This window comes from Phocoena sinus, chromosome 3 (assembly GCF_008692025.1).
Source record: "Phocoena sinus isolate mPhoSin1 chromosome 3, mPhoSin1.pri, whole genome shotgun sequence".
Classification (NCBI taxonomy): domain Eukaryota; kingdom Metazoa; phylum Chordata; class Mammalia; order Artiodactyla; family Phocoenidae; genus Phocoena; species Phocoena sinus.
Window position 1 is genome coordinate 138117512 of NC_045765.1, and position 21933 is coordinate 138139444.

The 21933-nt window shown below is 38.5% G+C and overlaps 1 protein-coding gene across 1 annotated transcript in view; it reads right to left on the bottom strand.

Annotated features, from left to right (window-relative positions):
• The window catches only part of CCDC152 (coiled-coil domain containing 152), a 24836-nt gene extending 9198 nt beyond the window's left edge, over positions 1-15638 (bottom strand). Inside the window, exons 1-4 of the mRNA XM_032628155.1 lie at positions 15552-15638; positions 13723-13828; positions 6136-6204; positions 2025-2089 (exon numbers count right to left, since the gene is read on the bottom strand). Of these exons, the coding sequence (XP_032484046.1) occupies positions 2025-2089; positions 6136-6204; positions 13723-13828; positions 15552-15638 (327 nt within the window). The remainder of the gene's footprint in view (positions 1-2024; positions 2090-6135; positions 6205-13722; positions 13829-15551) is intronic.
• Between the last annotated feature and the right edge of the window lie 6295 nt (positions 15639-21933).

The following is a 21933-nucleotide window of genomic DNA, read 5'->3' on the forward strand; positions in this document are numbered from 1 at the left end:
ATATATATTTTGAATGAATGAGAGTGCAAATAAGAATTAAGTCAGAGGTTCTTAGCCTCGACCCAGTGAATAGCTCCTCTAGATTATCAAAAATTCAAGGGGATATAGTCAGGAGTCCTACTTGGGCTATGTTTTTTTGCCAGGCAACTTGCAGGAATGGCTGAACATATCCAACCATTGCCTTTGATTAAAGCTGGGCAGGTGACTAAAGGGGTGAATCTCATAAACTGCTATTTTTCCTATGTTTGTATCTAGATTTCTAGATGGGGAACTATAGAGTGCCTTTCATAAACTTCTCCTGACTCAGATGGTTGCATTAAGCAGTTGCTGCCCTGGGAAACCACAAGAGACAAATCTATGTATCTTTTCCCCATTGACTTTGCCACCTGAAATGTTTCCATTAATTTGGTAAGACCCAGGATTTTCACTGCAGCCTTGAGGCATAAGGCTATCCTAAATGTCTGGGCTGGGGCCAGGCTGTATCTAATTAGGTTCTTCTCCCCTAGTTTAGCCTGTGCCAGCCCCAAGGAGTCCAATCCTTTCTTCTTTTTAAGAGGACAAAGTTCCAACAAGTTATTCTTGGTTGCCTTCTTTTCATTTGCTTTCTGGGAACTTTAAATTCCAACGGACAGCTTCTGGTTATATTTTTGTTCTTATAAAACTTAATAATTCTTAACATATTCCATAAATATGGCCGTTAAGTAACTCCTAAGTTTGTTTCTAGGGAGTGGTTCTCCATATGTTTTGGATGTGCCTGGAGGTTTTGTACTAGAGAATTTTCATTGGATTGAGGTGATCTTTAGTTTGCTTTGGACAGCGATTAATAAGTTCAGAATCTTGGATCATGGCATTTTCTCTGTAATTCCCATCCCTCTGAAAATTCATAGTATTCTAGATAAAGCAGTATTCTATGACTTGACATTTTAGAAGAGAAAAGAGGCAAAAATTTTCCTCCTTTCGCTCTGTCCCAGTTACACCCTGACTTCACATTTATTGTTGAACTCTAGAGGCAAGATATGAAAATGGTGGAAAAATAAAGGAAACAGAGGAAAGGAAAAATAAAGGATGGGATATAATCCAGAGATATTTAAATTATTTCAGAATTGGTGATGAGAAGCTAAATTTTCCAAGAGCACAGTCGGTTGCCATTCATTACTCCTGAGTATTACCCAGAAGCCCTGGAAGGGTTACAGAATTAGCCTGTATTTCTTCAAAGGCTCCTCAAGTGAAGAACCAGATTGAAATAGAGATGATCCTTCAAGTTGAAATTCTAAGCTGGATACAGATCCAAGTTGAGTTTTGGAAATTTTAGGTCTGCCAGAGTTTGACATATTGGCTCTCTGGAGATGAGAAAAAACTAGCATAATAAACTTCCCACAGGGCAGAGGGGTGGGAACTTACATTTACTGAGGACCTTTTATGTTCTAAGTACTGTGTTTTACGTTCTGTAATTGCCATCATGGCACTGCTCTTATAGGAGAGAAGAAAACAGCAGAGGGTATGTTGGCCCTTGGGAGAAAATTAATTGGTGATCCACATAAAATGCTGTCTTCATTTAGATGGTACAATAAAATTGCAATAAATTACTCAAATTCTAAATATTGAAGACATTCACTTTATTATAAAAAAGTTTTAAAGTGCTAATTGAGTATATTCTACAGTAAAAAGTCTGGCACTCCCATATATATTTGCTCTAAAAATTTTGGCTGTCTTTTTTTTTTTTTTTTTTTGGCGGTACGTGGGCCTTTCACTGTTGTGGCCTCTCCCGTTGCGAAGCACAGGCTCCAGACGCACAGGATCAGCGGCCATAGCCCACGGGCCCAGCTGCTCCGCAGCATGTGGGATCTTCCCGGACCGGGGCAAGAACCCGAGTCCCCTGCATTGGCAGGCGGACTCTCAACCACTGCACCACCAGGGAAGCCCTTGGCTGTCTTTATTAATGAAAAAAACTACTTTATTTTTTCTAATTTGGGAAGACAATGCTCCACAGGGATCTGATTGAATATGAAGACACACAAACTCACCTGTTCATGAGTTTTTAACTTTTCTTTCATAAGATCAGCATTTCTTTTTAGTTGTTCGTTTTCACCTGTGTAAAAAACATCAGTGAATATCCTAATATATAGAACTTTTAAATTAATATGGGAATATGTTTAACATTTCAAGTTTCCATTCATGTATGTATTCAACACATTCATACAGCATCAACTACACACCAGACTCTGTGCATGACACTGGGAATGTTGAAACAAAAAAATTATTTCTCCTCAAAGAACTTACAGCCTAGTGGTGAGACAGATGTGTAAATAGTTATGATATGCTATGATAATTGCTCTGTAATGGCAGTGTGTCTGAAATATGGCGGGGAGCTGTGGAAGAAAAGCTTAGGTCAGCTTGAAGTCAGGAAAGGATTTGTAGAAGAGGAAACACTTGAGCTGAGACTTAAATGATAAGTTGGAGGAATGTGTTCCAGATACAGAAAACTGCACAGAAGACTTTGGGCTTGAGTGAATATAGCAAATTTGGGAAAATTACAATTCAAATACAGTATTGTTGGAGTGTAAATTTTAAGGAAAATGTTGGAGATGTAGCCTAATAGGAGGTAGACATATTCTATATGAATAGCTTTGAATTTTATTTTATAGGTTACAGAATCATCAAAGAATTTTGAACAGTGAAGTGAAATGATTAGTTACATGTTAAAAAGATTATCCGGCAGTGCAGAGGATGAATGGGGGTGGGGATTAACCCCAGAGGAATGGATATCAGTAACAAGTGATCAAGTAAGAAATAACAGGAGCCTAAATTAGGTCACTGGCAGTAGGAGACAAAAGGAAAATAAAGATAACTTTTAGATGATAGAATTAACAGGAGACTTAGTGACCGATTGGATAGCAGAGGCAAAAGAGAAAAGGGAACGTTTGCCTTCTAGTTTTCTGATTTGAGTGGTTGAAAACTGTTCATTGGTTTGGGAAAAATTAAAAGGGGAAGATTTTTAGGAGTGAAGTGATGAATCTAGATCTTTACCACGCCAAATTTGAAATGCGTGAGGTATCCAGGAGAATATTTCTTGTAGGCTGAGAAACATTTAGAGGTGGCCAAAGGAAGACTATCCTATAGAGAAGACTAAGAAGAAGTGTCCAGAGACGCAGGTGAGCGTGTTACTAAGAAAAGAGAGTTTAAGGGGGTTATAATCAATGGCAATAAATGCAGTAAAAAGATAAAATGAAAGAACTTTGAATCTGAAAACTCTGGGAGATGTTCAATTGTTCTAAGTTGAAGACTAGGTGAAGGTAAGGAAATGGAGAGAGTGAGTGCAGACTATTCCCTTGAGATTCGATTATAAAAGGAAAGAGTGAGGGTAATTGGAGGGAATAAACCCAAAGTCAAGAAAACTTTGTCTTGTTTGTTGAAAAGGTGGGAGAGATCTGAGTTGTTTAAGTGCTGAGAAGAATGGCCAATAGAAAGAGGGAAATGAAAGAGAGAAAAGAAGAGACAACTGAAGATGCAACATCCCAGAAGAGAGAGGTGAAGAGAGATGAAAGTTAAACCCATGCAGAGAAATAAACTTTGGAAAAGAAGGATTTTCTTTTTTCTAAGCTAATGAGGAAGGAAGGAAGGATATGCCTGTGTGTGAATACATTGGAGAAAGTGCAGTGGGAAGAAGGGGTGGTAGATGACAGGCAATGAGGTAGTTTATACCTGACAGCTTTCATTTTTTTCTGTGATATAGAAAGTAAAGTAGGTTGAAAGAGAAAGAAACATTTAAAGTTGGGTGTTTAAAGGATGAAAATTTAAAAAGCCAAGATAAATTAAGGGTATAAGTGATACTGGGTCTCAAAAATTAAAAGAAGTCTGCAGTGTATGATTTTTCACCAATAGCCTTCAGTAGCTGTAGCAATGTAAGTAAAACAGTGTATGGTTGGATTGATCTGTATGTGAGGATTAGTATAGTTTGTATTGCAGAATGGGTGAGGGAAACAAAACTACTGTCAAAAGAGAAGATGAGTGATATCCTAAGCTAGAAAGAAAGGGAGGTTTTAGCTTTCAGCAACATTATTAAGAACCACAGTTGTATTTATATAATGCCTTTCCATGTAAAACTTAAATAAGAAGAAATGAAATTAATTAAAATGTAGTTTTGCATCTTTAACTTGTCCTACTGCTTCACACCTATCATAATTGACATTTTTTGTATATAACCAAAATGTTTCTCTTGATGAAGGATGATGGAGAAGGAGTGGTGCTTCACAGTTTTCTGTATTCACTCTTGTTAACCTCTAGGTGTTTTTAGGAAAATCAGATATACTTAGATCAGGAAAGAGCCAATCCTGGTATAGTGCATGGTGAGAGTTCAAAATAGAGTCAGGATCTCTACCTGAGCCAGACATTAAAGGTGTTCAGAGCTAAAATTAGGCCAGAAGTAGGATTGGAGCCAGGACTGGAACTGGGAATCAGTATGAGATAGAGGTCAGGACTTGAGTTCAGTGCCCAACTGGGATCAGTGACAGGACTGAATGAGACATTAGACCTGGATAACAATAATTCCAAGTTCTGTATTATCCATACTCTGTCATATTCACAAAGTAACTTGCTGGGATATTAATTGGGATCACTTTGAATCTATAGAACAAGTTGGAAAGAACTGACATCTCGACAATATTGAATCTTCCTTTCCATGAACATGGACTATCTCTTTATTTATTTAGTTCTTCTTTGACTTACTGTATCAAAGTTTTGTAGTTTTTCTTATATATATCTTATACATATTTTGTTAGATTTATACCTAACTATTTCATTTTGGGAGGTCCTAATGTAAATAGTATTGTGTTTTATTTTTTATTTTTAATTTAAAAAATTATTTATTTATTTATTTTTGGCTGTGTTGGGTCTTCGTTGCTGTGCATGGGCTTTCTCTAGTTGCGGCGAGCGGGGGCTGCTCTTCATTTTGGTGTGCGGGCTTCTCATTGCGGTGGCTTCTCTTGTTGCAGAGCATGGACTCTAGGTGCGCAGGTTTCAGTAGTTGTGGCTCAGAGCCTCTAGAGCACAGGCTCAGTAGTTGCAGTGCATAGGCTTAGTTGCTCCGTGGTATGTGGGATCTTTCCAGACCTGGGCTTGAACCCATGTCCTCTGCACCGGCAGGCGGATTCTTAACCACTGCACCACCAGGGAAGCCCCAAATACTGTGTTTTAAATTTCAAATTCCACTTGTTCATTGCTAGTATATAGGAAAACAATTGACCTTTGTATATTAATCTTGTATAGCTCAACCTTGCTGTAATCACTTAGTTCTAGAAGTTTTTTTTTGTTGAATATTTTAGATTTTCCATGTAGATAATAATGTTATTTTTATTTTTTATTTTTTTGCGGTACGCGGGCCTCTCACTACTGTGGCCTCTCCCGTTGCGGAGCACAGGTTCCGGATGCTCAGGCTCAGCGGCCATGGCTCACGGGCCTAGCCGCTCCACGGCATGTGGGATCTTCCTGGACTGGGGCACGAACCCGTGTCCCCTGCATCGGCAGGCGGACTCCCAACCACTGCGCCATCAGGGAAGCCCCCCCCCCCCCATGACTCTTTTTGATTTATGGTTTTCTCAGGGTATATGCCCAGTAGTGGGATTGCTGGGTCGTATGGTAGTTCTGTTTTTAGTTTTTTAAGGAACCTCCATACTGTTCTCCAAAGTGGCTGTATCAATTTACATTCCCACCAACAGTGCAAGAGTGTTCCCTTTTCTCCACACCCTCTCCAGCATTTATTGTTTGTAGATTTTTTGATGATGGCCACTCTGATCATGTGTGAGGTGATACCTCGTAGTTTTGATTTGCATTTCTCTAATGATTAGTGATGTTGAGCATTCTTTCATGTGTTTGTTGGCAATCTGTATATCTACTTTGGAGAAATGTCTTTTTAGGTCTTCTGCCCATTTTTGGATTGGGTTGTTTATTTTTTTGATATTGAGCTGCACGAGCTGCTTGTAAATTTTGGAGATTAATCCTTTGTCAGTTGCTTCATTTGCAAATATTTCCTCCCATTCTGAGGGTTGCCTTTTCATTTTGTTTATGAAAACTCTCTATTCTTAAAGGTGCTTAAATATATCTTATTTTTTTAGATTTTACTTTTTTTTTCTAACTTACCTTTCAAATTATGTTGATATTCAATGGTCTGTTGTAGCCCTTTTATCATATTATGAAGAGTAGCACATTCTAAAACATAAAAGATAAATTTATTTGCTTTCATTTTGGAATTATTATCTCAAAGTTGAGACACTTAAAATAATATTTAATTGACAATTATGAGACCTAATAAAGCAACCAGATATCTCAAAATAAATTATAAAATAAATACCTTTTCATCACTCTTTAAGCACTCTTTAAGTCAAATGCACTCCAGGATTTAGTAATGAGTTTTCTAAGGCACGATAAACCCAGTATGTAGGGATTCCCCACCATGTGACTTAGCAACATCTGCCCTAGAAGTAAGGCACATTTGGACATGTCTGGAGAACTATGAGGTGTGTATCCAAGTGAATTTTCCATAAAAGAACATTCTAAGGAAAGAGAGTCAAGGAACATTAAGTTCTGTTCGAAAATAGAGCTGATGAGAAGGTGTCATTTGGGAGAAAATAATGCTTTTCTTCCTCACTGTTCTTTAACCTGTCCTCTTTGCCTGAGTCCTAGAGCAAGGGAGTAGCAATAAAAGTAAAAACTCAATGTGCTGAGTTACAAGGCATCAGCAACTTTGGTGCCAATGTCTTCTTGCATAATGGGAGATGGAACCTCCTTTGCAAGCATTAGTGCCCTGACATGTGCATATAAGCTTTCAGTATACCCTTGGTTATCACCAGCAACAGCTGACGGTAAGCAACAGTGGTGGAAACTTCTGTAACTTTAATCAGTTCACTTGGCTGTAAGTTCCAGGATAGCAGGAACTATTTTCTTTTTTACTATTTCTCCTTAGTACTTAGAACAGTTGTGGTCCATAATAGTCTTTCCATAAATATTTGTTAAGTGATTGATTGATTGACAGGCAATATCATAGTAAGAAAGGAATAAGTGGAGAAACTGTGGTGTGAAAATAATATTGTATTGATATTCAAAGTGCTTTGCAAATATTAAATCATTTAACCCTCTTAACCCTATGACATTGGTCCTAGTATTTGCCTCATTTTACATATGAGGAAATTGATATGCAGAAGTTTTGCAAATTATCCAAAGTTATAAATAGTAGATGGGAGAGCTATAACATCAACTCCAGCAGTCCAGCACCAAAGTCAATGATTCTAACTACTTTACTACCACCAAGAAGACCAGCGCAAGACCACTTCTTCAGAGTAATTTGAGTAGGTGGGAGGCCCTGGAAAGGGGGCAAGAACAGAGCCAGAGACAGACTCTGTGATAGTTATTGCTATCACATTTTTACTATAAATTTGAGAAACCTAGGTTGTACTAGTTTAAGTTTGTAATTATACTAGCTAAATATATAATGATGAAAACTTCATAAAGAATAACAATATTTTTAAAAAGAAAGATTAGGGCAATTTCATTCTTATGTGCTTGGCTTAACAGCTAATAAATATTGAACCTTATGCTCTTTCTTTTTGTTTTAGAGGCCCACGGCCGATATTCAGGCACTATGCATTAGTGTGACACACTGACTAGTTTCCATTTTAGTTGGGTACCTGTTTTGATGGTTAAATATTAAATACCACATTTGTGTCTAACAATAAAAATTGTCTAGGTATAATAAAGTACTATTATTGAATGTTTACCCTGCCAGGCATTACACTAAGTACATTACAAACATCATAATCAGTATTCCATCTGATACTGAGAAGTTGGTATAATTATTGTGATTTTGCAAAGGGAGGAAGTCACCCATAGAGGTCTGGTTACTTAACAAAGATTCCACAGTATATGGGAGGTCTAGTTTTGAACACAGGTTTTTCGCATTTCAAATCCTGTGTTCTTAATTCAGTACTTCCTCAGGAATTGTAGGATATGCTGATGAAACCATGAAATTTGGAATCAGAGGAACCAGATTAGAGTTTTCTTTACTTTGTAGCTATGACACTCTGGGTAAGCTACTATTCTCATACATTAGACTGTTCTGACAAACAAATGAAAAAATATACTTTCTAAATTCACTCACAAATATTCAACATTGTTATTGTTGTTGTTACTATTTCTCTCCTCTGTGTCCCATAGCAATTTGTATATATTGCTTTTCTCCATTGTTCACATTACATTTTAGTTATTTGTGGTTTCTCCCACTAGATAGTGAACTCTTTCAGGTAAAGATATTTATTTTGATATTCCTTGCTTCTAAAGTGGTAACTATTTCATAGGTGTTCAATAGTTTTTGTATTTATTAACTAACTGAAAGAACCAGTACTGTGAGGGGAGAATTCAAAACTTCACCTTTCAGTTAGAGGTCTTGCACTCAGTCTCCATGTACTTTTTTCAACTACACTAATAGAAATGAAAGTATTTTGTAGAAGTTAAAATCTTTATGCAAGTATAAGGTTCTACTCCTCCCCATTCCCCCTCTACCTTCCCCACCACCAGCTCAGACAAAGTTCCCACCATCATCCATTTTTTTTCTCAGTAATAGAATGATGGTTAAGTGACAACTGACATTACCTACTTCATGTATGGTACTGTATCAGCTGCTACAATTAAAAATGGAGGCATAGATCCTGCCATCACTTGTCTTTGTGCCTTTAAAAGCATGAATCCAGCATTTATGAAATATGGTACCTCAGTAATCAGCAAATTGAAAACAGAGCCCTGAAACTGAAAGTATACTGAATGTTCCCAAAATGTGTATTTTCAAATTTAGAACACAAGGTGGCTCTCTCAACACACCTTTTTTTTTTTTTTAAAAAAAAACAAAGGAAACTGGCTCAATAAGGAATTCTTCAAAAGGTATCAATAGACTATCATTCATTATTTTAGAATAATAGCTTTTAATTCTCTTTGCAAATCTTTACCGGCATTATCATTTCTGTTGGACTTTACAGTGTAATTTGAAGTATACTATCCTATCCAATTCTTAAAAACTAGAGCTCTGAATATTAAGCTACTGCTCATACTGTATAATTTAGTAAATCAGTGATTATTCTGAGGTCACATTTAGGCTCTATCATTAACAAGCAATTTGGGCATTAATATCTATTTCATAAAGCAATTGTAAATATTAAATACAATTATGTATGAAAAGGTTTTTTTTTTTAATAGTATATGATCCTCAATATCAATATTATACCATCCTGAGCTGGCAAAGACATTGTTTTTCTGGTATCAAGTGAAGAAAATAAAATATCATTCTTTATTGTTGAACAAGTCCAATCATTATATGTAGTTTGTTCTTCCTCTCTAAGTGAATTCGTACACATTTTGCTTTCTAAGATATCATTCTCACTTGTTCTTTCACTTCTACTGCGTATTATTCAGCAAAAAGGCCATTAGATTTAGAATAAGTATAACTGGATTTTAAAGAAGTATTTGATTATGTTTTTCAAGTAATACATACACATGAAACACAAGTTTAGTGAAAAGTGACTATCTCGCCAATCTCTGCCCCCAAACTAACCAGTTTCCTTCCCCTCAAAGCAAGCAGTTACCGGGACGTTGTTTATCTTTCCAGAGATATACAAATATACAGGGGAGAGGGTGTTTGTGTGTGCATTAATATATATTTTTATAAAAATGATAATATACTGTTGTGTACATTGTTGTTTTCATTTACTATATGTGGGAGATTTTTATATCATATAAAGGTACTTCATTTTTTTATCAGTTACATAGTATTTCGTTAAATAAACATACCATAATTTATTTAACCAGATATCCACTGGTAGATGTCACTCTTGGAAAGGCTTTCTCAGTTCTTAAAAACAAAACCCCCTATATTCTCTTCTAGTTTTTTTTTTGTGTGTGTGTGGCTTCATTTTTTGACCTTTAATTAACTTTATTTTTTAGAACAGTTTTAAATGTACAGAAAAATTGGGAAGATATTACAGAGAGTTGCCAAATATTCTATACTTGGTTTCCCCTATTATTAACATCTTACTTTAGTACAGTATATTTGCTATAATTAATGAACCAATGTTGATACACTATTATTAACTAAAATCTATGCTTTATTCTGATTTTCTTTTTACCTAATGTCCTTTTTCTGTTCTACGATTCCATCCACAATACCACATTACATTTATTTATTTATTTATTTATTTATTTATTTATTTATTTTGCCGTACGCGGGCCGCTTACTGTTGTGGCCTCTCCCGTTGCGGAGCACAGGCTCCGGACGCGCAGGCTCAGCGGCCATGGCTCACAGGCCCAGCCGCTCCGCGGCATGTGGGATCCTCCGGACCGGGGCACGAACCTGTGTCCCCGGCATCGGCAGGCGGACTCTCAACCACTGCGCCACCAGGGAAGCCCCACATTACATTTAGATGTCATGTCTTCCTTGGGTTCTCTTTGCTGTGATAGATTCTCAGAGTTTTCTTGTTTTTGATGACCTTAACAGTTTTGCAGAGTACTGGCCAGGTATTTTGTAGCATGTCCCTCTATGTGAATCTGTCTGATGCTTATCTCATGATTAGATGAGGTTATGGGGGGGAAGAACATAGAGGTAGAGTGCCATCTTCATCACATCATAGCAAAGGTATATACTATCAACATTACACCAAGTTGACCTTGATTACTTGCCTTAGGTCGTGTATGTCAGATTTTTCCACTATATAGTTATTCTCCACCACCTCCTTTTCCATTCTGTATGTTTCCCTATAGTGAAGAAAGTCACTATACACAGCCCACACCTGATGAGTGGGGTGTTATGATATACTTCCTTGAGGCCAAGTCACTTACATAAGTTATTTGGAATTCTGCAGAGATTTATCTCTTCATCCCCATTTATTTATTTAATCATTTATTTTTATCAGTATGTACTTGTGGATATTTATTATATACTTTGAGTTATAATCCAATACTACTTTATCTATTTTGTTGTTCAAATCATTCCAGCTTTGGTCATTGAGAACTTTTTCACCTGGGTCCTTTATCCCTTTAAATACCCCTATCATTGTGGAGTTTTTTTTTTTCTTTTTGAGCACTTTCTTATTTTCTGGTACTACAAGATGCTTTAGACTCATCTTATATATTTCTTGCCCCAGTCTTAGAATCAACCATTTCTTCAAGGAGCCCTGGTTCCTTTTATTATAAGACGGTATTAGAAACCAAGATCTTGGTGCTAGGTTCGTTTGTTCCTACTGATTTTATGCCCTCTCAGTTGACGTAGTGAGGAATTATATGTATACAGCTTCTTCTTCTTTTTTCTTTTTCTGATGCCCAGCTCTTTATTAGTAAGGACCCTCGGTCTGGCAAAGGGAAGACTGGGATGGACAGGACTAGCATCCGTCTAGGGGGATCTTCCTGGTTATCAGGTGGCTTCTGCACGCAGGTGTAGAGGAAATACCTTATGGACGAGACCCCCACAGAGGGCAGCACTGTGACTGGCAAGCAGCAGAGGTAGGAGGGGAGCCCTAGGCACAGCTGGGCTCCTGGGACAGCAGGGCTTCCATGCTGGGCACAGACACACCTTTGGGGGAACTTCTCTAACTTCCAGGCAACAGCGTTGCAGCACACAGAGCCCAGGTGATGAGCTTGGAATCTGTTGAAAACAGCGGTTGTCAGCGGGCTAGGGCAAGGCCTTCCACAGGAAGATGCAAAGCAGGTGCATCTGCGTGCCATTCATCACACATTTCTGGAAAAGCGTGACCATCTCTGATGAGCTTGAGGGAATTCAGGCTCTCTTGGTAGTTGGTGTTCTCCTGATGCCTGGAACGGGTTGCATGGTAAGCCCAGCACTACCAGGCCTGGGGCAAAGTTTCCACTGCAGCTGGTTCATCTGAGTGCAGTCTCAGACCTTTGTGCCGCAGAGAAATGCCGCTTTCTCAATGAGTAGCACCGTGCCAGGCTGGGTGCCCAGGCTCCCAGGCTCCCTGAGGGCTGATGGGTGCACAGAGAACGTATAGAGCAAGGAGAGGCAGTGCGGATGGCAGCTGCTGGGAGCTCAGTTGAGCGCATGGCGTGGACGTCCAAGAAGTGAGGGGAGAGCTTCAGACTAGGACAGCCCATTTTTTTTTTTTTTTTTTTTTTTAAACATCTTTATTGGGGTATAATTGCTTTACAATGGTGTGTTAGTTTCTGCTTTACAACAAAGTGAATCAGCTATACATATACATATGTTCCCATATGTCTTCCCTCTTGCGTCTCCCTCCCTCCCACTCTCCCCATCCCACCCTTCCAGGCTGTCACAAAGCACCGAGCTAATATCCCTGTGCCTTGCGGCTGCTTCCCCCCAGCTATCTACCTTACTATGTTTGTTAGTGTGTATATGTCCATGACTCTCTCTCGCCCTGTCAAAACTCACCCTTCCCCCTCCCCATATCCTTAAGTCCGTTCTCCAGTAGGTCTGCGTCTTTATTCCTATCTTACCCCTAGGTTCTTCATGACATTTTTTTCCCTTAAATTCCATATATATGTGTTAGCATACGGTATTTGTCTTTTTCTTTCTGACTTACTTCACTCTGTATGACAGATTCTAGGTCTATCCATCTCATTACAAATAGCTCAATTTCATTTCTTTTTAAGGCTGAGTAATATTCCATTGTGTATATGTGCCACATCTTCTTTATCCATTCATCCGATGATGGGCGCTTAGGTTGTTTCCATGTCCTGGCTATTGTAAATAGAGCTGCAATGAACATTTTGGTACATGACTCTCTTTGAATTTTGGTTTTCTCAGGGTATATGCCAAGTAGTGGGATTGCTGGGTCATATGGTAATTCTATTTGTAGTTTTTTAAGGAACCTCCATACTGTTCTCCACAGTGGCTGAACCAATTCACATTCCCACCAGCAGTGCAAGAGTAGGACAGCCCATTTTTAACACTAAAATTTTTGACCCATCTCACATTTCTTCTGGTGTAATTGTGAGGCAAGAATTCAACTGTACTTTTTCCATGTGTTTGAAAACCTGGACTGAGCCTTGGATTTGCCATTTCTTTTTAAGATTTTTTGATGTAGACCATTTTTTAAAAAGTCTATTGAATTTGTTACAATATTGCTTCTGTTTTATGTTTTTGGTTTTTTGGCTGCGAGGCATGTGGGAATCTTAGCTCCCTGACCAGGGATTGAACCTGCACCCCCTGCGTTGGAAGGCGAAGTCTTAACCACTGTACCGCCAAATCCAGGGAAGTCCCTGGATTAGCCATTTCTTAGCTGACTGGACTCAGACAGATTACCTTCTTTTTTTTTTGCGGTACGCGGGCTTCTCACTGTTGTGGCCTCTCCCATTGCGGAGCACAGGCTCTGGACGCGCAGGCTCAGCAGCCATGGCTCATGGGCCCAGCTGCTCCGCAGCATGTGGGATCCTCCCGGACCGGGGCACAAACCTACATCCCCTGCATCGGCAGGCAGACTCTCAACCACTGCGCCACCAGGGAAGCCCCAGATTACCTTCTTTTGTTTCTTCATTACCAAGGTGGAATAGTAATACCAGTCCTATCTGTCTTTCAGGTTTATATTAAGGATAAAATGAAATGATAGTCTGGAAAGTTCTGTGTGAATTTAAAATATTTTACAAATGTAAAATCACTGTTACAGCAAAAAGCACACTCATTAGAATTACTATTTCTGTAGGCAGCAGAGAACTAACCTTCTTTAATTGCGACCTCCTTTGTTTGCATTACTTTCAATAAACAGTTAGCTTTTTCCAACTGCATATCCAGTATATTGTTCTTTCCACTGTTTTCGATCATCCTCTACAGAAGAAACAGAATACATATTACCACTAAATCAATGCTGCTCTTTTGATTTTTTACCTAAAGATACGAAGACTAATGAAAATACAAACCATTTAATACCTGAGAGTCTAATAATTAAGCCTGGTATATATTCTTAAATAAGCCAACTTTCTAATTTATCTTTAATTTAAAGAGTAAGATGATAAAAAGTTAAAACAGATGAATACTTATGAAAAGTTATAAAAAGTAAAAATATGATCTAATTTGAACCTCCTTCTTTCCAACTATTCAACCTCCAGTCCTTCGATTAACGATTCCTTATAAATATTTCCAAAATATTTTGTGACTATAAAACTACAGGAAAGGGTCGTATTTACTCTGTTCTGTACCTTGGATGTTCCATTCCACTTAGTACTATTTTCTTGGAGATGATGTCACATAAGCACATAAAGGTCTGCCTCATTCTTTTTAACAGCTGCATTGTTTCATTCATGAATATAATTTATTTAAATAGTTCCCTACTGAGGAAGATTTGTGCTGTTCCCACTTTTTGCTATTATAGACAATGAATAAATATTCTTCAACATATCTCTTTGATATGTTTGTGAATAGTGAAACAGCTGCCATGTATCCTTCAAGCACCTTCAAAAATCAATTCATGACCTGTCCTGTATCATCTGTACCTTTACCCAATCCCTAGTCTCAACACTTTTGAATTTATCTCAAAGCAACTCCTTGCCATTATATTGTTCCATCCATAAATATTATCATTTATATGCATCTCTAAGAGATGACTCAAAAATACAATCACAATATCATTATAACATCAAAAAATGGACAATATTTCTTATTTAAAATGTCTAAGAATATAAGAGCTAATTCCAAATTAATCTTCAAATACTTTGTACAAATTCTTCTCCCACCAAAGTGCTTATTTCCTTCTCTTTCTCTCTTACTTTGGTCAGAACCGCTTGGTTAAGAAAACCCAGGTTCATCGTTGAAAAAAAAGCTCATGTCTCAAAATACCCATTGTCACGAAAATTCTTTCATTATGGCAATACTAAATCGTACAGAGGAAAAGAAGGAATAGAGAAGGATGATAAGAAAAGGAGAGAAAATAGAAGTAGGTATTATTCCCGCTCCTATTCCTGTTTCACAAATCCACCTCCCAAGTCTTTAATTTATCCATCTACATTTCTCAACAGCTATTCCTACTCCTCTCCCAGACAGAGGAGGAGAGAAAAAGCCTAATATATACTTGTGGGTATGGTCTACCATGTAATTTGTCCAGAGTTGGGGAGGGGGAGTTTAAACAAGTCTGCTTTTAGGCAAAAGAGAAGCAAAAGGGAACAAATAAAATAGGAAAGACTAAAAAATTAAAAGTTAGTCATAATGGCAAGAGATTGAGGATTGAGTCTACTTCAATTCTTACTAAACCATTCTTGAATTTATGGACATCCTGGGTACTTACACATGTATTTCCCCTTTAAGTTTAGCAAAAGTGTATCAATTATTCATTCCCTTGCCCCCCAAACATGTTGATGTATTAGTATAAACGAGCCAAAACCACATGTTTTAAATACAGATTTTAAAAATGAGAGAGAGGGGCTTAGCAAAATGCATTTCCATTATTTTTACCTTGCTTATTTTTTTGTACATTTTTTTCTTCCCAACTCCCTCCATTGGCAAAATCTGTTCCACTTTTCCTTATATTCTACAGCTGTTTGATATCATTACATACCTTTTCTATCTGTGAGAAGTCATTTATAAGTTTGTCAATATTCACATTGCTAATCTTTTTCATACATCCTTCACTGCTTTGATTCATATCTAAACTAATGAAGAGTAGACAGTGTTAAAACAAACAAACAAACAATATACAAAGCATATAATAGTGGTAATAGCTCAAATACTAAAGTTTCTGTACTCCACTCATGGAGTACCTACTTGAGCTCCATTGCACTCAGAGAATTTTTATTATACCCCCAGTATTAACCATGGTCAAATGAATTAAGGCTTCTTCACTCCTCTCCACACCCACACCAGCCAAGTTTTCTCTAAACCAATCTAAAATTAGTGCAATGATATGTGCATTTGTAGAAATTATTTGTCCCTATTACACAAAAAACAAATTATGCCACTGTTCAACACTCATCTCTTTGCCATCAGTATGGCTGTACTTAAAATCTGACGCATTACTAAATCTGATGCATGACTTTTAAATATAGGTGTTCTCAATTTAAGATGTTTATAATATTTAATTATCATGCCACAAATATTTTTTGCTGCATTTCTTGGTAGTCTGCCTGTTGCTAGGAATTGAACTGTGTCACCTCCAAAATTCTTATGTTGACGCTGTAAACTCCAGTGTGACTGTATTTGGAGATAGAATCTTTAGGAGATAATTAAGGTTAATTAAGGATAATTAAGGAATGAAGTCATAAAGGTGGGGCCCTAATCTAATAGGATTGTGGCCTTATAAGAAGAGGAAGAGAGAGAGTGCTCTTGTTTTCTCTCCACATGTTCACACTGAGGATAGGCCTTGTGAGCACACAGTGAGATGGTGGTTGTCTGAAACCCAAGGAGAGAGCCCTCGTGAGGTATCAAGCCTGCTGGCACCTTAATTTTGGACTTCCCAGCTTCCAGAACTAAGAGAAAATAAATTTCTCTTGTTTAAGCCACTCAGCCTATAGTATTTTGTTATAGCAGCCTGAGTAGACAATACAATTATTGAATATTTTTCATATTTTGTATGGTAACCTGTTTGGTAAATAAAGGACATAAGGAAATTAATATGCTCAAAGCAATTGCTAATTATTTCTATTCTCTTATTTTGTATAAGAATACTTTGGGATATAGCCAACTAACTGTTGAAGTGAAGAATGAGTTTCAGTTTTAGTTCTATGGAACCAATCACAAGAAATTCTGCAGAATTCCAGAGGTAAACTCATTTAGTTAGGATGGAGAAATTGACTTCTGCAAAACAGTAAGCATTTACATTTGAGGGTGGGAGAGTGTCTAGAAGAATCAGGATTAATATAAACTAAAAGTATGAAATACTTGTCTTTAGACTTTTCTCTAGCAAAGAGGAAGGAGAAAATACAAATTTGAAATTTAGGTAATCTAGACTGAGGAAGGGCCATGTACCAATGCCTGGTGTGTGAAAGTGGCAGTAACAAGTAGTCCAAAGTAAAGGTAAGTAAAATTCCTAAAGTAATGACTCAAAGTAATTTTGGGGATATATTGTTTAAAATGAGGTACACCAAAACATAGATGTTGCTTGACAATTTGTTACTTCATAAAGATATCCAATTTCCTTCCTCTTTTTATATTGCATTAACAACTATTAGTGGTTTTCAATCTGAATTTTAGCCGTGTATTTTCAGTTTATTGAATTATTATCCTCTGTATCACATATACTAGCAAAACTCTTCAATAGTTAAAACTTGATCCTTAAGACAGGAGACTAACTGTAATAGCAACCCATGATAAATGCAGTAAAATTCCTTTTGGGGTAAAGTTTAGAAATCATTATGATTTGATATACTGTTTTTGAACTGTATACTGTTTTGATCTATAGGATAATCTGAAGTAGTTAATGATGCAAAATCCTCCCTCTCAACTTTTTTTTTTAGTTCTTAACATTTTATTTAATTTATTTTACACCCCCCCACCCCCGACCACCCTTGGCAACCACAAGTTTGTTCTCTATGTCTGTGAGTCTATTTTTGTTTTCTAGATAGGTTCATTTATGCTATATTTTAGATTCCACATACAAGTGATATCATATGGTATTTATCTTTCTCTTTCTGACTTCCTTCACTTAGTATGATAAACTCTAGTTGCATCCATGTTGTTGCAAATGGCATTATTTGGTTCTTTTGTATGGCTGAGTAGTAGTATTCCATTGCAATATATGTTCCACATCTTCTTTATCCATTCATCTGTTGATGGACATTTAGGTTGTTTCCATATTTTTGGCTATTGAAAATAGTGCTGCAATGAACATAAAGGTGCATGTGTCTTTTTACCGAGCACAGGCTCCGGACGTGCAGGCTCAGCGGCCATGGCTCACGGGCCCAGCCGCTCTGTGGCATGTGGGATCTTCCTGGACTGGGGCACGAACCCGTGTTCCCTGCATCGGCAGGCGGACTCCCAACCACTGAGCCATCAGGGAAGCCCCCCCATGACTCTTTTTGATTTATGGTTTTCTCAGGGTATATGCCCAGGAGTGGGATTGCTGGATCATATGGTAATTCTGTTTTTAGTTTTCTGAGGAACCTCCACACTGTTTTCCATAGTGGCTGCACCAGCTTACATTCCCTCCAACAATGTAGGAGGGTTCCCTTTTCTCCACACCCTCTTCAGCATTTACTTGTAGACATTTTTTTTTTTTTTTTTTTTTTTGCGGTACGCCGACCTCTCACTGTTGTGGCCTCTCCCGTTGTGGAGCACAGGCTCCAGACGCACAGGCTCAGCGGCCATGGCTCATGGGCCCAGCCGCTCCGCGGCACGTGGGATCCTCCCGGACCAAGGCACGAACCCGTGTCCCCTGCATCGGCAGGTGGACTCAACCACTGTGCCACCAGGGAAGCCCTACTTGTAGACATTTTAAGGATGGCCATTCTGGCTGGTGTGAGGTGATACCTCATTTTGATTAGTGATGTTGAGCATCTTTTCATGTGCCTACTGGCCATGTGTATGTCTTCTTTGTAGTTCCTAACATTGTACTATTATTATTATTTTTTAATTTATTTAAATTATTTATTTTTGGCTGTGTTGGGTCTTTGTTACTGCACACTTGCGGCGAACGGGGTCTTCCCTTGCGCAGCTGGGGCTCTAGGAGCACAGGCTTCAGTAGTTGTGACACACAGGCTTAATTGCTCCGCTGCATGTGGGATCTTCCCGGATCAGGGCTCGAACCCGTGTCCCCTGCATTAGCAGGCGGATTCTTAACTACTGCGCCACCAGGGAAGTCCTGTAGTTCCTAACATTTTAAATGAAAAAGGTTTCACTAGGGTTTTGTCTCAGAACATGGCTCCTGAACTAAACTCGTTTTAATTTGAGCTTGATTTTCTCCCAACTCCTCCCCGCTAATGAGACCCTTGAGGTGTTTTTAAACCATCACTAATATTATAGAACCATCCTTATAAAATCATCATTAACATTCCACTGGCTGTTATCACATGCTATTCCTTTTGTCACACTGGCCAAGCCATCTGATTGTTTCTCAGTGTCTTCATTGCCCCTCCTCCGATGTACGAAGGACAAGGTCAAGATCTTTTCAGTCTGTATGGTCTTCTTGCCCAGTGAACTAGGTGACAAGCTGGTGATTCAGGGGTCGTCAAATTCTTGGTGAGAAGCAAGGGACTGACTTGTGACCTCCACAGCCCCAAATTCAACCATCCGCACAGTGGGTGGCAGCCCCATTTCCTTCCATGCCCTTCTCCTGGGTCGTTGCCTTGCCCTCACCCCTACCCTGCTCAGGCCGGCCCGCGGCAGCCCAGCGACAGGCTTGTGTTATCTCCCCACCCCCCCTCCTTGCCACCCTGAATGAATTCACCCTCAGTCCTGAGCCCAGGGATTCCAGTTTCCTCCACTCGCATCCTGCTGTCCTCAGGCGTGGGAGAAATGGCTGCCTCAGAACTCTGTTCTGACCCAGGAGGATGTGAGAAGGTGTTAAGTAAAGAATATTCACGGAAAAGAGAATTCCGAACCCACCCACGAAAGGTCTGGAGCGTACCTGCTGTCTCCCACAGTTCCCTCAGGCTTCCCCCCGCAGCTTCCTCCTGGTGCTGCTCCGCCCCTGACTGCCGTCCCTTCCCCCGGAAGCGGTTCCCCCAACAATTGGCCCGCCCTTCTCCTGGTCCCACCTGTGCTCTGCCCTAGGGCCCCTCCTCCAGCCTTACCTCCTTCAGCCTTACCTCCTTGGGCTTCTTAGGTATTTTCATGTAGTTTCTAGAATATGATTCAACACTTAGTGACTGTCAGATCAATAATTATTTCCCGAGCAAAGAATAAATCACATTGGGTTAAGTTTTTTTTTAATAAATTTATTTAATATTTGGCTGTGTTGTGTCTTCGTTGCTGCGCGCAGGCTTTCTCTAGTTGCTGCAGGCGGGGGCTGCCCTTCGTTGCGGTGCGCGGGCTTCTCATTGCGGTGGCTTCTCTTGCTGCGGAGCACGGGCTCTAGGCTCGCGGGCTTAGTTGCTCCGCGGTATGTGGGATCTTCCCGGACCAGGGCTTAGAACCCGTGTCTCCTGCATTAGCAGGCGGGTTCTTAACCACTGCGCCACCAGGGAAGCCCAGTTAAGTTTTGATTAATGAGTCAGCACTATTGAATAAATAATAATCCATATTTATTCTAGCAACATAAAGTAGGCTTATAAAGTACCAGACACTATGCTGGGTGATGGAGATGAAAACGTGGATACAATGCATTCTGTGCAGTCCAAAGTCAGTTAATGGATATGATCTCTCTTCTACAGAGTTTTGTCTTGGTAGCTTAGTGGTTAAGGGCGTGGGTTCTGCATGGATCCAACCCGCAACTCTTTTATTTACCAACTGGGTGATCATGGGCAATTTGTAAATTATACCTGCTTCAGCTTCTTTGCCTGTAAAATAGACATTAATTTATTAATGTCTACTTCATAGGGCTGTTGCAATGTTTAAATGAAATGATGCATTTTAAAAGTGAATAATGTACCTCCTGGCATAAGGTAAGTGTTAAAAATATTAATTATTATAATTAAAAAAATTTTTTTCAAAGACTGTTTGAAAGAATATCCACTGCCAACTTTGCCTTATCTACTTCTGTTTTTTTTTTTTGAGTAGGAGATGGGAGATTTATTTTTCTTAATTTGATTTTTCTATGAAACCCAAAATTTGGCATGCAGAAAAATGTAAACTGTAATAGGATAATTCGTACTTTATTATTTGAAAGGTATTATAGCATGGTGGAAAGAGAACTAGATGAAAGTGGGAAATGTGGCAGGGGGGAGGGGGGAAATCCTCTTTATGTTGCTAACCTGTTAGTAATTTGGGAAGGTTGGACTTCGCAAGTCTTTTTTTGTTTTTCATTTAAAAATAAGAGAGGTAGACTAAATAACAGAGATAAAATTTTAAGATTTTTAAACTAGTCTTATGATAAGACATTGCTCATCAAAACATTTTGAAAATGTCATTTTCTCATATTTATTACCTCATTAATTTCACAAAATTCACACATACACACACACATAATTTAATTTTTAAAGATCTTTCAAGAGATGAAACTTCTGGCTATCCAAGGAGGCTTTCCTTGACATTAGTAACAACACATAGGGATATTGAAAATGGCCTTTCAAATTGTTGGTTTTATCCAATTAGTGTATATATCTATATCTATATATCATGTTCTATGTCACTTGTATCATAATAGGTTACTTAAACAAGCCCATTTTAAGATCCACCTAAAATGCTGCTTTCTCCATGATGCATTCACTGATTATATCAATCAACATGACCTACTTTTCCTTGTTCTATGCTTTTATTACACTTTGGACCATGCTGGACTTCTTTGGCATTTCTTAGGGCTGTTTGAATTGATATCTTCTCTCTCCTTCTCTCCTGTTGCATTATCTGCTCCTTGGAGAAAGAAATCTAGTGTGTGTGTGTGTGTGTGTGTGTGTGTGTGTGTGTGTGTGTGTGTGTGTGTGTATTTCTCCATAGTGCCAGCATAGTCAGAAGAAATAAATGAATCAACATACCAGAAATAACTCATGAAAATTTAGCTTGATTTTTCTAGTTTGAAATGAGTCATAAGCGTCTCTTCCAATTTATAGGTGTTAGTATTTTTTTGGAAAGAATCCTAGTGAATTCGAGATATATCTGTCAACGAGAAACTATATGAGCTTCCCATGATTTCATCTTTAAAAAGGGAATGTCTTCACAGTTGTATTCACAGTTTTATCCATCAAATACCATCTGAGAAACAGAATGGACTCATTGAACATTTGCTCAGAAACTGCCTGGAAAACCATAAGAGAGAAATAACTTACGTTACTATGCCGTACTAACAAAGGGAGTGTAAAGAAAGTAATGTTAGAATCCATTAAAAAGTACCTTGGGGGCTTCCCTGGTGG